The 18,310-nt window shown below is 41.8% G+C and overlaps 1 protein-coding gene across 1 annotated transcript in view; it reads left to right on the top strand.

Annotated features, from left to right (window-relative positions):
• The window catches only part of SATB1 (SATB homeobox 1), an 82,522-nt gene that overhangs the window by 25,397 nt on the left and 38,815 nt on the right, over positions 1–18,310 (top strand). Inside the window, exons 6-8 of the mRNA XM_052646265.1 lie at positions 1,789–1,900; positions 4,882–5,336; positions 12,869–13,081. Coding sequence (XP_052502225.1) covers positions 1,789–1,900; positions 4,882–5,336; positions 12,869–13,081 — 780 coding nt within the window. The remainder of the gene's footprint in view (positions 1–1,788; positions 1,901–4,881; positions 5,337–12,868; positions 13,082–18,310) is intronic.

Genomic DNA, 18,310 nt, shown 5'->3' with positions numbered 1-18,310 from the left:
ATGTCTAAATTGAAGAGTAATAGTTTTTTAAAAATTGGACCAAAGTAGAAGCACATGGGCTCTCACCCGTTTGCAGAATCACTGCGGTCCATCAGCCATCTCCGTAGTTTTATTACCGTTGACTTTATTGATCCATCATTAACAATAGAGTAAGTGTGATTGAAGCTGATGGATTGTTAACTGGATCAGGCAGATTCCTGGCTCTGGTTTTGGCAACCTTGCTAAGTATCTTTTTGTACCCTGGACGGAGGGACACTCTTAGTCTGAATTAATGGCAGAGTATCACGAGCACATTAAGAATGTCTTTTTAGAGAAATAAAATGTGAAAATGATGATCAAGTAGAAAGTGTCAAAAAAAATGTCATTGTGGCTCTTAGAATAGCCGTGTTTTACATCGATAATGTAACTCCAGCTTATCCTTCACTGGAAGTGCTTCAAAGATCCCCTAGATTTACGTGCTACGAGAATGTGTGCATGTTAGGAAATTAGCGCTGATGAGAGGTGTCAGGAGAATCAGTGATAACCAAAAGGGCTCTACATTAGAAGTAGCTTAAGGAAGATAATGGTGTAAAAGATACTTTTGTTCCCAAACTGGCTTTTTTGGTTGTGTCTCACCTCCCAAACAATTGCCTTCTGTAAATTGTTTGTCATGGACCAACTGAAGTCTGAAAGGTAAGTTTTCATGTTTCTCCACATAGAGGAACAGATTGGTGCTGCAGAGTCGAATTATTCCTACAACTCAATGGAGAAATTAATTTAGCCACTACTAATATGAGTGTTGTAGGTCAAGTCACTGAAATGACCAGGACCAAAACTGGCAGGGAAGAAAATACTTTTCCATGTTGAAAATGAGTTAAAAAAGAAAAAAGAAAAAAACATACCCAGTCATACATCAAAATCATCGTCTTTCTTCATTTTTCTATGTTAAACTGGTGATTCTGTTTTCCAAGGTTTTCGTTAGATGCAGGATGAAGAGAAGTGACGGAATAGGCTGTTTTCTTTGTTTGTGGTGTCCTCAAGAAACAATCCACCGTGAAATGCATAGATTTAAAAATGTTACACTTAGTTTGAAATTCAAAACCCAAACTTTATATGAAGCTAGCAATAAGATGGCAGCATGCTTTTTTTTCTTCTGATAGAAGATCTTTGTGAATAGTTTGTTTCTTCTTAAATGTGGTCAGTCAGCCGTGGAACAGTGTTAATTTACCTGCGATTGAAACCCAAATACTGTGAGTAGACAGTGTAAGGGGCGTTTCCCAAACTTTAATGGGCATGCAACCCTCCTGGGGATCTGATTAAGACATAGATGCTGATTGCCCTGGCCTAGCTTAGGGCCCAACCTTCTGCATTGCTAGTAAGTTTCCAGATGATGCTGGTCCCTGGGCCACCCTGGGACTTGCAAGGATGGAGATTTAGGCACCAGACCACAAAGTGGCATTTATTGATGAACTGCGATCAGAAAGTCATCTCCAGGTATTTGGATTTATTGGGATGGGTGGACAGTTGTCAGCCCAGGAATAGATGACGTTTCCCATACGTGCTGGAGCACAGTCTGTGGGTGTGATCGCTTTATAGCAGTCTCAGTGGGCTGCAGCTTTCTACTGAAGTAAGCGTTTGCTGATCTGCTTAATGACTTTGAAGAAGTCGCAGCTTTAGGCTAAAGTGTGAAGCAAAACGTACCGGTCCTCCGTGGATTTAAAAGCAACAAGAACGAGTGTGCACAGTTGACGTCATGACCGTTCTGCCTCGTGCGGCTGTATCACAACTGCTCTCCCCCTCTCCATGCAGAGCATGATCTCCTCCATCGTGAACAGCACTTACTATGCAAATGTCTCAGCAGCGAAATGCCAAGAGTTTGGAAGGTGGTACAAGCATTTCAAGAAGACGAAAGATATGATGGGTAAGCAGAGCGCCGTCGCAGCGGTGGCCCCGCGCCGCCGCGTGTCGTGTGGGGGTTTCTCCAAGTCGCGTGTGCAGCCAGGCCTTGTGATTGCCCAATTAGAGATCGATTCAGACCGTTTCTTGGAGGGTGGGGAGTGGGTCTGAGTATAATGAGATAATTAAATTCAATAAATGTTTGTGTTTAAATCAGCCCAACTGACTTGGTTGTCAGACATGCAGGAGATGGAGGCGAGGGGGGGGTGAGCTGTCATTTTTTTTTAACATCTCAGTGAAGGCCTAACCAGGCCTGGAGTAGTGAGCAGTGGCTGTGTGTTCCCAGAGATAAGTCATGCTTTTATGGGTTTTTTTGTTTGTTTGTTTGTTTTTCTTGGTTTTGTTGGAGAAGAAGGGAAAGTGCCTGATTTTACACCCAATGTTTAAAGACGTTAAACTGTATTTATAGTCTCCGCAGTGGAGATCGGGCAGCGATTGGAGCTGTTGTCTCCAGCCCCCTGGATGGGGGCTTGGGTGGGTCTGCTGCTTTCTGGACCGTCCATCACCCAAGAACCATTGCATCGTTCCTCGACGCTACACGCCAGGCCTCCTATCTTAACGTGTAACTTTAGGTCAATATTTGTTACTCAGGGAACACATTACAATTATCTGCAGTGTGAAGCGACAGATAAGAGTTGTGTGTTGTACCTGAGGGTTCAGATTGTGACGTTTTTTCCCCCTGTTGAGTCTGTTAGTGTTTGTAGAAGCAAACCCTGTGATTAAGGTTAATGCTTTAATTTCTATTAACGTTTTCGTTCACATACTTGTCCCTTCCAAATAAATGTTTTAAAATAATACAGGAATGGGATGTTGAATATGCATAGCGTTACATCATGTTTTCAGTCTATCTCTGTTTACTTCCATTGCATTGATTTAATAAAACAGCAATAATAACTTCTCCTTAAGATTTTAAGAGGCAGGAGAACCTGAATTTTGAGCCTGTTTTAGCTTTTAATATTTGAAGCAAAATCATCCATCTACCAAAACAGATTCTTTGCCTTTTATAGCTTAGAGCTGTAATGAAGACAATACATCATTTTTGGGAATAATTGCTTGAATTACTATTCCCTATGAATGGCCCACTTGGGCTGATAGCAGTGGTAGAGATGGAAGTTTCTTTCCCCGTTCTTAGTTATATTTTGCATACATCAGTGATTATAGCGATATGATAAGTTCCTCTAAATATAAAGCCAGAATATTTAGTAAAAAGAGAAATGATGATGAAAATCAACCCAGAGTCCACACATGGGAGGCATGGTATACTATTTATTTATTGGCTGCACCACACAGCTTGGGGGTCGAACCTAGACCCACAGCTGAGAAAGTATGGAGTCTTAACCACTGGGCCCCAGGGGATCCCCATGGTGTGCTATTTAGGACTCGCTTACCTACCATCATCAGCTCTCAGTTCGAGAGCATCAAAGCTGTCTCTTCCTTGTAGCCACAAAGCATTTGACTCGCTTACTGCTCACGCTCAGCCAGCCCACATGAGGTGTCTAGCCAGGGGAGAAACATTCATCCTGGGTGGGTGGTAATAAATTGCAAAACGGTGACATCACCTTGTACCGGGATGACTCCCCGCCTCTCCCTTGAAAGATTGTCATTAGCATCTGGTGATGGCCATAGCTTCTTCAGGAAGCATTTGGATTTTAGCAACTCTGGGTGTACTGGCTTGCAGTATGATAAATCGGTTGCTTCATTCTAAGTAGTGGTTGCGGCTCTCCGTGCCACCTAACTTGAGAGCCATAGTTCAGTGAAACGGGACATGTAAAATAGTCAGCCCAGGATTCAGTCTGAACTCAGTTATCATTACTTATCATTATGACCTTTTATTGATTATATCGATTACTTTTTTAAACTCACAACTGGTTTAAAATTGAACATAAGTAATATTTAGATCATTTTTCTTTCAAACCTTTTTCTTGGAGTGGTAACAGTTTTTGTATGTGTGAAGTGAAGTGAAAGTCACTCAGTCGTGTCTGATTCTTTGCAACTCCATGGACTATAGAGTCCATGGAATTCTCCAGGCCAGGATACTGGGGTGGGTAACCTTTCCCTCCTCCAAGGCATTTTCCCAGCCCTGGGGTAGAACCCAGGGGTAGAATCCACATTGCAGGTGGATTCTTTACCAGCTGAGCCACCAGGGAGTCTAATCTATGTATCTCCAAGTATTTTTTCATTGTAAATACACATATATTTAGGGCTTCCCAGGTAGTGGTAAAGAATCCACCTGCCAATGCAGGAGACACAGAGGCTGAGGCTTGATCCCTGGGTCAGAAAGGTCCCCTGGGGGAGGAAATGGCAAATCACTCCAGTGTTCTTGCTTGGAAAATGCCATAGGCAGAGGAGCCAGGCGGGCTAGAGTCCATGGGGTCACTCTATGGATATTTCTTTTTTTCTACAACTGCATATGTTTTCTTAGCTTCACTCTTTCTAGTCACCACTATGCAACTAGGGTTTTTCTAGAATTTTTTTTTGGTGGGCATCTGTACCACCTGGCTTGTGGGATCTTAGTTCCCCGACCAGGGATTGAACCCAGGCCCTCGGCAGTGACAGGACCAATCCCTAACTACTAGACTCGCAGGAATTTCCCTAGAAGCTGTTTTCAAAATAAATGTTACTTTTATAAGCCTTCGTGGGATCAGAAGTAATAGTGAATAATAATTTGACCCCAAAACTAGTCACATAGAATGTGAAAATAATTGATTTTGGGCCTTAAATCTAAACCACATCACAGCATTAGAAAGTGTTTTCCCCCTTTCAGAGTCGGCGGCCGGGTGCAGAAAAGAAAGATAGCCTCACAGCCGGTCGGGTTCTGTCCTGAGATGTCCTGGTTTCATTGGACCTCCAGTGCCCCGTGCCTCTCTGTCCTTAGGGAGAGCTCGGAGCTCCTCAGCGGTGCGGAGCATCGTTGGCTAACGTGGTTTTCCCTCTCGCCCGCTGCAGTGGAAATGGATAGTCTGTCGGAGCTGTCCCAGCAGGGTGCCAACCACGTCAGCTTCGGCCAGCAGCCCGCCCCGGGGAGCACGGCGGAGCAGCCCCCCTCGCCGGCCCAGCTGTCCCACGGCAGCCAGCCCTCTGTGCGGACGCCGCTGCCCAACCTGCACCCTGGGCTGGTGTCGACGCCCATCAGCCCTCAGCTGGTCAACCAGCAGCTGGTGATGGCCCAGCTGCTGAACCAGCAGTACGCCGTGAACAGACTTCTAGCCCAGCAGTCCTTAAACCAACAGTACTTGAACCACCCTCCCCCCGTCAGCAGGTCTATGAACAAACCTTTGGAGCAGCAGGTTTCCACCAACACAGAGGTGTCTTCCGAAATCTACCAGTGGGTACGTGATGAACTGAAACGGGCAGGAATCTCCCAGGCAGTATTTGCACGTGTGGCTTTTAACAGAACTCAGGTCAGTCCTGTTCATTTGAACATGGTTCTTCTCTGTCTCGCTCTTCCTCTTCCACCCTGGCTGTGCTAACCTTTATCCTTGTGCTGTGTACAGTGTTCACATCATCTCCTGCTCTCCATATGATCTGTTCCTGGGGGTGCCTACGTTTAAGCGCTTCTCTCCTCCGCAGAAACCTCTGCTACCAAGAGAAGGCTGTGTACAGATGGATCCTGAATCGGGGGCCTTGAAAGAGCAAATGTCAAAAATATTTCAAGCTGCCATTACCTATGCTTTTACCTAATGGAAACAGAGAGTGTTCGTAGCTGAGGAGGAGAGGTTTCAGGACTTGGCCAAGGCCACTGGTAGGACTCCAGGCTTCTAGCCGACTAGCTTCCTTTCCTAGACCAGGGATCAGCCAGACCTTTTCTGTAACGTGACATACAGTAAACATTTTAGGTTTTGAGGGCATAGTACCCATAGAAGTAAATGCATGGATGTGGGTATGGTGTTTCAGTAAAACCGTTTATAAAACAGGCGCTGGAGTGGGTAGGCTTGCCCTTGGAAGCCTTGTTTGAGACTTCTCACTGAGTTTTGCATACACCCCTAGTGTTCACGCCTTTGTCCTCCTGGGCAAATTCCTGTGAAGATACTATCAGCAGGGAGGATACTTAGGACCTGGAGAAGGGTGATCCAGGGGAAGGCCTAAGATAAACACTGTTGAAAAGCCCTAAACAAAGAGTGCATGAGAGGATTTTTTTTTTCCTTTTTTTTTTTTGTCAATTAGTACAATATATATGGTGTTTATTTCTGGCCCAGGCACCCACAGACACCCCCGCCCCCCCCCAAAAAATAACCCAGAAGAGCGTGTAACTGATTATCGGTGAGGACATGATGTCTTTTAACTTTCCTGTTTTGCCGCTGTTAACTTCTCTTGTCAGTTTTTTCTTTTTAAGCCTGACTCATACTTTCCTTTCATATTTAGGTTATTTTATTACATGATTATAAGAAAATCCTGGTACAAAAATATCTAGTATTAATTCCTTCCTGGCAGAGTTTCCATACCTAGGAGAATCCCAGCTGTGACTTATTTTTGGCTTGCCTTCGCTGGATTGAAAGTTAGGAGGCCTTACAGAACCTTTAACTGAGTGTTTGTTTTGGGGTTCTTTAACTTTTTTTGTACATCACTTGTCTGTGTTTAAGGGGATGGTTCAAAAGTTTTTTCTCAGGTTGCAAAATTGTACGCGCTTGCCTAGTTTTATATCTTTCACTTAAAAGTAGATTCATTATTAGCTGGTACATTTAATCTGACACCCTTATTCAGTTGCAGGGTCGTTATTTTAGAGAAATAAAGTGAACAGACGAAAGAATCAAGTCAGCTTTCTCGATGCTCCCGTTTCTGGCAGCATCAGTACTTTTGTAAACAGCAGCTGACTACCCGCAGTTCTCAGTCCTGGGCAAAAAAGCAGGCAAGTCTCTGCATCAAAGTTCAGTAAGATGCTTGTTGAACTGAATTGAACGCCCACAAAGATAGCATTGACATGGACACAGATGACTCACAGATTTACTGCGAGTGAATTTTGGAAGTTGAGCAAATTGTTATTTCTTAAAGGACTGAGGAAAGTATGTTTTATATGGTAAAGAGTGTCCAGCTAAAGGAGAGAAGGGTTAGGTCACTCCCACTGGGGCATTTTTTTCATCTTTGGGGCTCTCATATCCCAGGCAGGCATCACCCTGGAGAGTGACCATTTGTTCTTCTTGGGTTTTCACGTGGACAGATTCCATAGATACCAGTAGGATTTGATACTGGGAAAAAGGCAGAGTTCTCCCTTTTTTATACCCTGTCAGTCTCTCCAAAAAGATAGTTATTTCTGTGGTTAGCATCGAAAACAGTGACTTAATGTTTTTGAGGGAGAGAGGGGAGTGAAGTCTGGGTGCAGCTTGATGTCCATCTCTTTATTAATAATAGCCAGTTGAGAAACAGTCATTACTGAAAAATTGTCTGGAGCCCCCAGTGACAGAGGAGTTTGGTTTTAAACCTTTATATTGCTAACTGGGACTCCTTTTTCGAAATGGAGGTTGGCCATGTTTGTAGCTGTCTGATTTCAATGAGAGTAATTTTTTAATGTGTATTTAAGGATCCACTTTTGGGGAATTCGCTTTAGAGCATGCAAGCATGCGTGTCTTTTTGGTGGTCATACTGAAACACCACGCTCACGCACGCGCACACACGCAGCTGCATTTATTTTAATAATTATACATTCGTATGCGTGTGTGTAGTGTTTATTTCAAAGTGTATGCATTTCAATAAAAGCAGGTGCAGCGTGAGAGTGTATGTCGTGCGTGTGGAGGACGAAAATACGCATGCTAATGCATATGTATAGAGCAGGAGCTCTGCAGAGTTAAACCACGCACACGTCTGTGTGCGCTCCTTACAATGTGCAGTTCCAGCTCCAGGTTTAAAAAGAATTAATGTAAAATGTGTACATACAGATGCAGAGTTCTGTGACGTGATCAGATGAAGATGCTGGCCCCCTATAAACAGTACCTGAAAACATTCATATAATAGATTGTGGTATTGTGAGCTGAGCCTGTTTTAGCCATTGACAGCTCTGTACAACTCTAAAATCCTGGATCTCTTGTTGTAACTCTTCTTTGGAGAATTTTCTCATCATATTAATTGGGTCTCTTAAGATGTTCATGTATCACTTTTTTTAAAAGGTCTAAAAACTAAAAGGTTTTAAAAAGTCTACCTTTTCTGAAAGTTTGTGATGAAATTGATATAATTCCTTGTTTTGAGGACTTCTCTACCTTCTGAATTGAGGGGCATATGTTCTTTAATTGCTACTGAAGATACCAGCTCTTAGCATCTGCCATTCATTCAGTTATGCCTACTTGATGTCTTTTTAATGGAAACCCATGGCTAAAATTAATTGCTGAAGCTTCTAGACTTATACATTTCAATTCACTTCTCTGTATTATTGCTATTTAAAGGTCATTATAGAAGGAAATAATATTCTTTAGTGCCTCCGCCCTTTTTAAAAAATTTAACCCAGAGTTAACTCTGATCCCATCCAGTGGCTTTTTTTCTAACCCCCCTCCGCTTGTCTTTGGCACGCTTTGTTTTCCAGTAAAATAAAGAATGAAGATGGATTATTCAAAACTGATAACAGTAATGGACCATCATGCAATGTTTTATTGAATTTGAGTCCTGTAAATTATGTGGTAGAGAGAAATTTGCCTGCTTAAGTATAACAGAAATTGCTACTGTGTTCCTATAATTCTTCGCAGTGTAATTTAAGAAAAGTCCACTCTCCATATCACTATTGAATAAAAGGTAAAAAGGTGCTATTACCCCAACGTGACAGCTCTGGTTTGGCCTCCCAAACGGCAGAGATAAATGTGTCTGCTTATAACTTGCTTGGCCTGAGTCCAGGGTAGTAGGTGGAGCTTGAAAGTGGTCTTTCACCTGGACACGTGATTAAAAATTCACCAGACAGCAAAGGCAGGTAGCCCTGAAGAATATGCTGCATGTTTTATTTTTAGGAGGCGATTTCATCAAATCCTATTTTTCTTCTGAGGGCTTTGAAGTTCCATGAAGCTGATAAAAATCTATTTGAATCAGTGATTATGTTCAAAGAGGAGACGAACAGGAGGCCAGACAGGCCTTTGTTCAGATTGGCAGTCTCTTTCGCTTATCTGCTGTTTTCAAGAATTCATAATTAGCTTTTGGAAGTACTGATAGTATTTATTGAAGGTTTTTCTTTCTTTTCCAATTACTAATGAATTTTACTTGTAAACTCTTTCTGGAACATAAAAAAGGTTTAGGAATTCATCAGCAAGTTCACTCTTTAATTGGAAACATTAGAATTCTCACAACTGTCGCGGAATGACGACGCAGAATGTTTCACGTTTTCACGTACAGAGCACACACGGAACAATTTGACGACACAAAGTACAATGAGAAGCAGCTTCTCATTTCCCATGAAATTGACATCCACGAGGTGCTGGTAACTCACTGTATAACATACAAAATCCAGGTTCTTTTTGGAAACGCGAATGACTGATGATTTTAATTTTGTTCAACAAATTTATTGAGCACCTGTAGGGCACAATATTGATGTATTTTAGTCAGCAATAGAAAGCATGGTACACGATGACCGTGAGATGCTGCATTTTTAGCATGAAGAAGAGTTTTGATAAGAGATCTTTCTTACTCTCCACCATGGGGGATTACTACAAATGATCTTGACCTGGTGTGACAATCTGAGCTAGATTTTCAACCATGAGAAACAGGAAGCAAAACCATATACATCTTGAATTCATAAATGCAGCTGCTCCAGTCGCAGCAGCCTGAACAGGACCCAAACGTACATTCCCAAATCGTAATTCTCATGGCACTCATTTTGTGTCCAGAATTTTCTCAAGTGACGTCATTTTTTGGAAAGTAATTAACACATTCTAATCAAAACATTTTCTAATAATATTTTCAAGCATTTCCACCAGGGGGCACTCCCCTCATTGAAAGCCTGGGCCAAAAAAACAGAAAAAAAAAAAAAAACCCTGAAGGTTTCTTAAAACACCTGAGACTGTCTACACTGGCTGCTTTAGAGCTCTTGGAATCTCCCAGGATTTGAGACCTCAGTCTAGACCCTCCCAACACATCCCAGCAGAAAACCAGTACTTGCTCTTGTTAGAATAATTAAGTGAAAATAAAATGCTTTGCCCCGAAAACGCTTTGTATGCTCAAGTGAGACATCATGCCAACCTCAAAATGTGGTTAGAGAAATTTCTAAATCCTCTCCCAAGTGACCTGCTGTTACTTTAAGCTATACAGGAATGACTCCAGCCTCGTGTTAACAAGACTTGATATCGTTCTGTATTTTTTTCCCGTGTTGGTTTTCTCACCATGGTTCTCTAGTGGAAAGAAAGGATATTCTGTTGAGATCCCTGAATATCTAATTTCAGATTTCCCAAATGTAATAGCATCCTAAATGTTTACAGGATCTCTTTTGATCTACCATTATTTTCTGAGCTGTGGTTGGTTTATGATGCTGTGTTGGTTTAGACGTGCAGCGCAGTGATTGAGTTTCTATGTGTGTGTGTGTGTGCACATGCATGTATGAGGATACTCTCGCTCGGATTCTCTTCCCTTGCTATCAACTGTTGAGTGTCGTTCCCTATGCTGTGCACTGGGTCCTTACTTACATGTCTGCGTAGTTTATTTACGTAGATGCTATTTATCTATGGTGATGTATGTGCATGAATCCGTCTCCTAACTCGCCCCTTCCCCCTTCCTCTTTGGGAACCGTAAGTTTGTTTTCTGCGTCTCTGAGTCTGTTTCTGCTTTGTAACTGAGCTCCTTTGTGTCACGCTTTAGATCCCACATATAAGCGGTATTATGCAGTGTTAGCTTTGTCTGACTTCACTTAGTATAATTTCTAGGTCCATCCATGTTGCCACAAAATTTTCTTAAATTACTGAACAGTTACTGCATATAAACATCTTACAGAGTGCCACATAACTTTTCACTGAAGGCTTACTTTGAGTAAATTAATAATTACCATTAGAATTTTCCCATGGGGAGCATAACTTGTTCTTAAGTTTCTGTCACCTGTTTGTAATTTTTTTCCTTTTATGCTCCAAATACACATAATCCATTTAATAAATATTTTTCAAACATGTGGCAGGCATTGTTCTGAGATAATATTAAAGGGTATTAGATTATTCTACTTGAGGAATTTATAACATTGTATTTATATGTACTATATGTTAATATCTCTTTCCCTATGGTTAAGATAGACTGCTTTGCCAAGGACATCTTTTAATATCTTAAAAATTTTTAATCCCCATTTGGTGGGCAAGGAGAGCAGGGGCTTTTTTTTTTTTAAAAAAAACACCTATTTTAAAGCTTGTTTCTGAGACCTGCATTTTTTTGGTTTCAACATGACATATCAAAAACCCAGTCAATCTAATTAGTTGGTCTTGTGCAGATTAAATAGCTGGGTGATTGACTGCCTGTTGGACTAGGTTTTAGTTAAATTGACTGGATGTTTTGCTTTTGTGTAAACACAGTTGCAACATTACCTGTCAGTATCATGAATGAAAGGACAGACACCCTTCATCCTTCAGGCACCTTTCTTAGGGTGAAGCTGGCTTCCCTTGTGTGGACCAAGTGAGAAAGCAGAATGAACTCCTGAGCCCTCTGAGCCTGCTGGAGGTCCTTTTTAACAGCAGTCTCCAGATCAGTTTTAAAGTGGACACCGCTTTTATATTGTATGTTCCCGACTGTTATCTTGAGGCAGTAGGCCACATTAGCCCCGAGGAATTGGGAACAAAACCAGGTTTGTGCTTCGAGGAAAACCATGAAAAAACCCCCGTGTTTAACCCTGGGGCTTGGTTGTTTTGACACTTGACCTCCCTGCCCCAAATGTACCCCATCGTCATTTTTTCAGGGTTATCAGAAAGTGAAATTTGCAAATTATAAAGAGGTCTTGACAACATTTTATCCTGAGCCATATTGTGATAAACTGAAATGTAGGAAGCAAACATGACTTGGCATTCCACGCATTATTTCATGTAGAAGATTGAAGAGGTGAGGGCTCCTCAGCCCTTACCAAATGGGCAGGAAATGTTTCTAATCCTTGTATTTCACATACTCCCTTAAAGAGAATTGTGGAAAACCACCCACTTGAAAACATTCTTCCAAAAATTAAGTAGTTGACAATGCTCTGTTACTTGGGAGGAGCACCCGAAAGGCGTTCACTGTAGTGGTTTGTGCATTTCTCCTAGCACTAATAGGAGTATTCCTCAAGAAATGGGATTATTACAGAATTTGATGATATTCTTTTTCATGGCGTGCTGCGATGGTATTTTGCAACGTGGAAAAGGGGTTACGTATCTCATGTAAAGGGTGGTTTGTGAAGTTCAGAATTTCAGCCTGTTCCTGGGTGGTGTATAGCAGGCTTGGGGGTTGTCAGGATGGTCTCCTTAAGGGTAAATAGAATCACTTGTCATCGACTCCACAAGGAATACCGTAAAATTCTCGCCTCTGAACACCTCGTGTCCATCTTAGGTGATGGCTTAGCGATGCTCTTCCCTAGCACGTTGCGATTTGCTTTCGAGTCTTTCCTCTGTGACCCTGCTTCTCTCGCAGTGCCTTTGCGTCCTTGCGTGTTGGGCTGTTGGCACTCCGCTGCCTTTGTGTAGGCAGCTTGGGAACTGCGCAGTTCAGTGCTGGTGTATTACGAACATTTCATTTATTCCTAACTTGCCTCAGTCCTCACTCTGTGAAAGATTTCATGGCAAGTTAAGCTGCTCAAAGGAAGGAGACCAATTAGGCAGTTGCAGTTTATGTTATGTGTAAAGCAGACGCTTAATAAAATTAAGAACACAATTGAGGCTCTCTTCTCCACCACTTCAATTGTAACTAATATATTCCTATGTAGAATTGATGCTTCTGACTGTTCATTTTCCGAGCAGAGTGGAGACGAAAAGGCAGGCATCCCCACGGACCGGCAGGGACCCGCTCACCCTGTGCCGTTCATTCCCCGCAGGGCTTGCTTTCAGAAATCCTCCGAAAGGAAGAGGATCCCAAGACTGCGTCCCAGTCTTTGCTGGTAAACCTTCGGGCTATGCAGAATTTCTTGCAGTTACCGGAAGCTGAGAGAGATCGAATTTACCAGGATGAAAGGGAGAGGAGCCTGAATGCGGCCTCAGCGATGGGCCCTGCCCCCCTGATAAGCACACCGCCCAGCCGCCCTCCCCAGGTGAGGCTCCTTTTCCTCCTCATCCTTTGCTGCTTTCAGGTTTTGTTTTTAAAAAAAAAAAAAACGCTAAGGAAGACTCTCAATAAAAAAAATAGAAAGATAGATGCCTAGGGAGATTTTTTGAGGAGCAGTAATTCATAGTTGCTTGAGGAGAATTTAGTCTGAACTCACTAACTCTGGTTTAAAAACAATAAGCTACTAATTAGATGGGAAAAAATCACTTTCCATTGCTTCATTTTGGGGGTGAAAAGTGACCTTCAAATGAGATATTTGGCCCTACTACTACGAAGTAAAAATGTGTTTTAAACTCAATAGGAAAATGTAATGAAGCCCATTTTATCCCTACCAGTTTTAGAACCACCATTTGAATAGTAAATAAATAAAAATAAATAAATAATTCCATTTGTATTTATGCTTTCCAATACGAACTGCAGCTGGTACCAATTACACATCATCTCGTTTGTAATCTTTCATAATTAAGTTTAATACAATCCTTAAAGGCAGCTTTAAATGGACTGATAAGGAATTCCATCCATATTCCCAGAAATGGGCACATTCTCTGTTTTCCACGTTTTTGCATTTCTTAGAAAAGTCAGCTTCCTTGATTATTTTTTAAATCAAGTTTAAAAGGTGGCCTTATAACTATTATAAAAATTCAAGAAGTTAATTTCAGCACAAACTATTAGATATAAGCATGAGAGTGGATTAGACTTAAAATCTTCAAGGAAGTGTATTTCTTACAGATTTAATTTGTGTTTTGTGCAGTTCTTAAAAATAAGGTCAGCTAAAATGACAAAAAGTGAATATAGAATACTAATTTAAAGTACTTATGTAACATAATGTCATAACGAAATTATCTCTTAATGTTAATTTCATCCATAGTAAAAAATAGCCATTCATTTCCAAGTATAGAAATAAAGTTCATTCAACACTAGAGATGAAACTGCCACAGAAACTCCATAAATGAGAAATAGACATAATGTACAGCCACTTGTGGAGGGTCTTAAGCTGCATATTGCGATGTTCTGAAATGATTGCTTTTTAGAAACATCACAAAAGTCCAATTTCTCCATTTTATTCAATGAAAATCAATTTGGTCCTGATGTCTGTCGGAGCAGAGTAAGAAGGCGTTGCTGTAATTGTGAGTAGGAAAGACGTGTGTCTCCAGCAGAAAAGCATGGCTCCCATATACACTCATGTGTACCCATCTCCTGCATAGACACGTATTGAATTTGATCTGTAAGGCTTCTCTAAGATACTCCTTACAAATAAGAGCGAGGAACTCTTTATAGACATACATGACGTTTGTAAGAGCGGTTAAACAAAAACTGCTCTCCTTTGGACTTGATTGAACACTCAGTTCAGAGTTAATTTACGTACCATCGCTAATTTCGCTGCTGCAGTCATCGTTGGAAGGCCTCTGGGCAGTTATTGTTCTTATCCCTTAATCTGCAATACTAGCAAAAAGAAGGACTTATTTAAGACCAGTGCGAATTTAATTGTTGAGTTTCTTTCTTTTTTTTTTTTAAATCTGTTCAAATATTTGGCATAGTAGTTCCCTAATAGAGCGTTTGTTTTCTAGGATTTTAATGCCTTTATTTGCTTTTCAAATGTGAGTCTGCTCTCCTTATTCATCAACTGTTTTCTTTAGCCAAAGTAAGATTAATTCTTAATTGTGATACTTATTTTGGTATACTTGTAAGATCCTCAGGTTGCTTGCCTATATGTATATCTGGAGACTATCTCTGATGAGAGGTTGGGCTAGAAACTGTGATTTATTTTGTCCTGAATTGCTGATGAACTGGTTGAGCCACCCTCAGCTGATGTGCTGGTTCTAAAGAGGAGTTGAGACTAGGCCTGTTAGCCTGGATGTTTAGCCAGTGATGCATGTACTTGGATACAGAAAAGTCTTAATGAAGATCTTTCAAAGAAAAAGCTTTTATTTGCACAATAGTATTGTCCATCTAACAAAACTCTGAAATGATTCTGATACATGTGAATAATTTTATTTCACTGCTTCGTATAAATCTTCAAGGCATCTTACATGTTTCACTGGATGGCACCTCATCGAGCGTCCCTGTTCACTCCCTGATTTTATCATACCAGACCTCGCAGCCAGTGTGTTCACGTTTTACCCTTCGGCAGTGATGCAATGAATTAGATTTGGGGGAATTTTCAGTGTATGAAATGTATTGTCAGTGTAGAATGAGAACTTTGGATTTAGAAAAACAGGTGATAGAGCGGTTGAATTAGTACTGTCTTGGAGCAGCTGAAATGCAGTGCTTACCAGTACCACATGGGAGGTTTTCATGTCCTTATTTACGAATGACTAAAATGGGAGGAAAGGATGAAACCACAGATCACAAACGGACAGCAGAATTCTGTCTCTTTACTTTTTGTGTTTTGCCAGAGAGGAGTCTGTATGAAATCACTGTGCGTTTCTTTTCCCCCGAGTGAAGATGCTCGAAAGCTGTTCTGAGACAGGTCTTTGGCTTTTGCACTGGACCCGGACAGGCTTTGTTTCTAAAGAACTGCCTGTTGCAGGCAGAGGTCCCTTGTGGCTCACAGAGACCCAGGGCCCCTGACAAGAGAATGGAGCCTCTTCCAGCTCCTTCCCTGGGGAATGTAGGTCATATAGGGGATGACTGGAAGTTCCTGGCTTGTACCAGACCGAGGCCCTAACCCATGGAGGTGCTCGGATTCTAATCATCTGCAGGAAGGGGCTTCCGCAGGCCCCAGGCTTCACTCCCAGGAGAGCCTCCCCCGGGGAAGGCATGGACCACCTGCAGAGGCTCTTGGCTGGCCTCGCCTTGGTGAGATGGCCCTGTGCACCCCTGTCCATCAGACTTCAGAGAGGTAGCCACGCCAGGAGCTTTGTTGAAAGTATATTTTCACAGTGTATATGTTCTAATTTGAGAAATGCAGATACCGTGGGACTTCCATAGCAGTCCAGTGGTTAAGACTTGGCCTTCCAATGCATAGGGTACGGATTTGATCCCTGGTCTGGGAGCTAAGATGATCCCGCTTGCCGTGTGGTCAAAAAAACCGAAGCATGAAACAGAAGCGATTATTGTAACATGTTCAGTGAAGACTTTAAAAGTGGTCCACCTCCCCCCCACCCCCCATAAAAAGGATATCTGATTCACGATTTTCTGAGCACCTTCATGTACATGAATTCCTGGAATTCTTGTACCAACCTTTTGGTGGGAGAAAGATGGGAAAAGTCACAGACTTTGTTCTCAAATCCTCTGGTCAGTGTGCTGTTCTTGCCCCTACCTCAAGCCACGTCCTGAGAACATAGATTAGAAAGGAGAAGATGGAACTTGGAGACTCTGTTTGTCAGAGAGGATGAAAATCTGTGTTACCAGCTAAGAAACAAGAACACAGATGAGAACGTTGTCCTGATGAAATTGACCGTTTGACAGAGGATCTGCTTTGGAAGACGTTGGACAGTGGGCGTTTCTGAGATTGTAGAGGAAAGAGCCGCTTTGACAGAAGGAATATCTGACAGACACCAGTCCCTCCAAAGAACCCCTGATCTGAGAGGTTTCTTTTCTATCACTTGGCAGATTAATTTTATTAGTAGTAATTAACTATTACTTTCTGAGAGTTGTCTATTCCACCAAACATAGCCATTTTAAGTTAGGGGTTTCTGTTTAGATGTGCACTTAGTATGGATTTATTTGTATGTTTTAAGATATGTGACGTTTGAAGTTAAATTAGCATTTGCTGTCTTCCTAAGGACTGTTCAAAAGCCTATAATTATCAAGTTTTAACTTTTACTTAAATTATATAATTACTTTTCCTATTTTTTTTAACATATCTTTAAGGAATTCTTTGGTTTCTTCTGAAGTAAGATGTGATATTTTATAGTGATGTTTTAGAAGATGTACAAAGTTGATAGATGCAATATACAGTATAATTAACTTAATCTGATAGCTTTACCCTTCTGTCTCTTTACAACAAATTCTTCTATAATATAATAAAACATTAGTTATGGGCAGGAACTTCACACTTGATAAAAGTTTTATTATGAGTCGCTTGACCAGTTTTATGTTAAGATCACATATGTGCTTGGAAAATACTTCTCCTTAATAGTCATCTTTTAAAAGCTAGAGGACTTTTGAAAAGTCCATATTTGGAAAATAACCAATATTGTTTCTACAAAAGGAAGCAGAAAAGGATAGAGCCGTGATACTCCAAACAGGGTTAATATATACAGATTTGAAAATGGAGGCTATTTTCTGTCACCAATAGGAATTCCTCAAAATAGCACATGTCTTACATAACATTACTAAGGAAACATTTATAGTTTGCCTAACTTGAAAAATAAATTTAGATCGGATTTTTTAAACTAATGATAAAAGCATTTGCTACTAAAAATTAGACATTCATGAGCTAGATTTAGCCAAGGGCCACCAAAAAGCAGGTGCATTATGTCTTAAAAAGTAACAATTTTTCCAAATAAAGAAGTCCTATGTAATGACCCCTCCAGTGTACTGCGGTGTTTTCTAAGATAAGCATTGCTGTTAGACCCAAGTTCAGTCCTCAGCCTTGCCCCGTGGACAGATGACTTGACTTAACCTCTGTTAGTTTTCTCAATTTAAAAACAGCAGTAATAGAACATTAATATTAAGCTACTCAGGGCTCTTATGCAGGTGAATGTACCTTAACCCAGTGCCCAGCTTATAATAGACAGCTAAGGTCGGTTTCTCTCATTATCATAATTATTATTAGAACTGCAGCAGACTTCGACTTGTGTGTGTGCTCACCCTCGCGCACGTGTGCGGTGTGTGCTCACCCTCGCGCACGTGTGTGGTGTGTGCTCACCCTCGCGCACGTGTGCGGTGTGTGCTCACCCTCGCGCACGTGTGCGGTGTGTGCTCACCCTCGCGCACGTGTGCGGTGTGTGCTCACCCTCGCGCACGTGTGCGGTGTGTGCTCACCCTCGCGCACGTGTGTGGTGTGTGCTCACCCTCGCGCACGTGTGCGGTGTGTGCTCACAGGCGCTTCCCGGTGCCAAGGGCGACCCCGGTAGCGTCCACTGTGTGTATAGCACGTGTGGCGTGCATGCCTAGGACGGCTTGAGGAATTCAGCAGTGTGTAAAGGAGCAAAAAAAAAAGAGAAACCTTCACGGGGCATTTGTGTTCTGCCGCACGATTCGCGTGAAGTCAAAAGCAGGCCCTCGTGCCGCACCCTGCCCCCGCGCGGGAGGGGTCTAGCAGAAG

Source organism: Budorcas taxicolor, chromosome 1 (assembly GCF_023091745.1).
Source record: "Budorcas taxicolor isolate Tak-1 chromosome 1, Takin1.1, whole genome shotgun sequence".
In the NCBI taxonomy this organism is placed as follows: domain Eukaryota; kingdom Metazoa; phylum Chordata; class Mammalia; order Artiodactyla; family Bovidae; genus Budorcas; species Budorcas taxicolor.
This window is presented reverse-complemented; position numbering and strand designations above follow the sequence as displayed.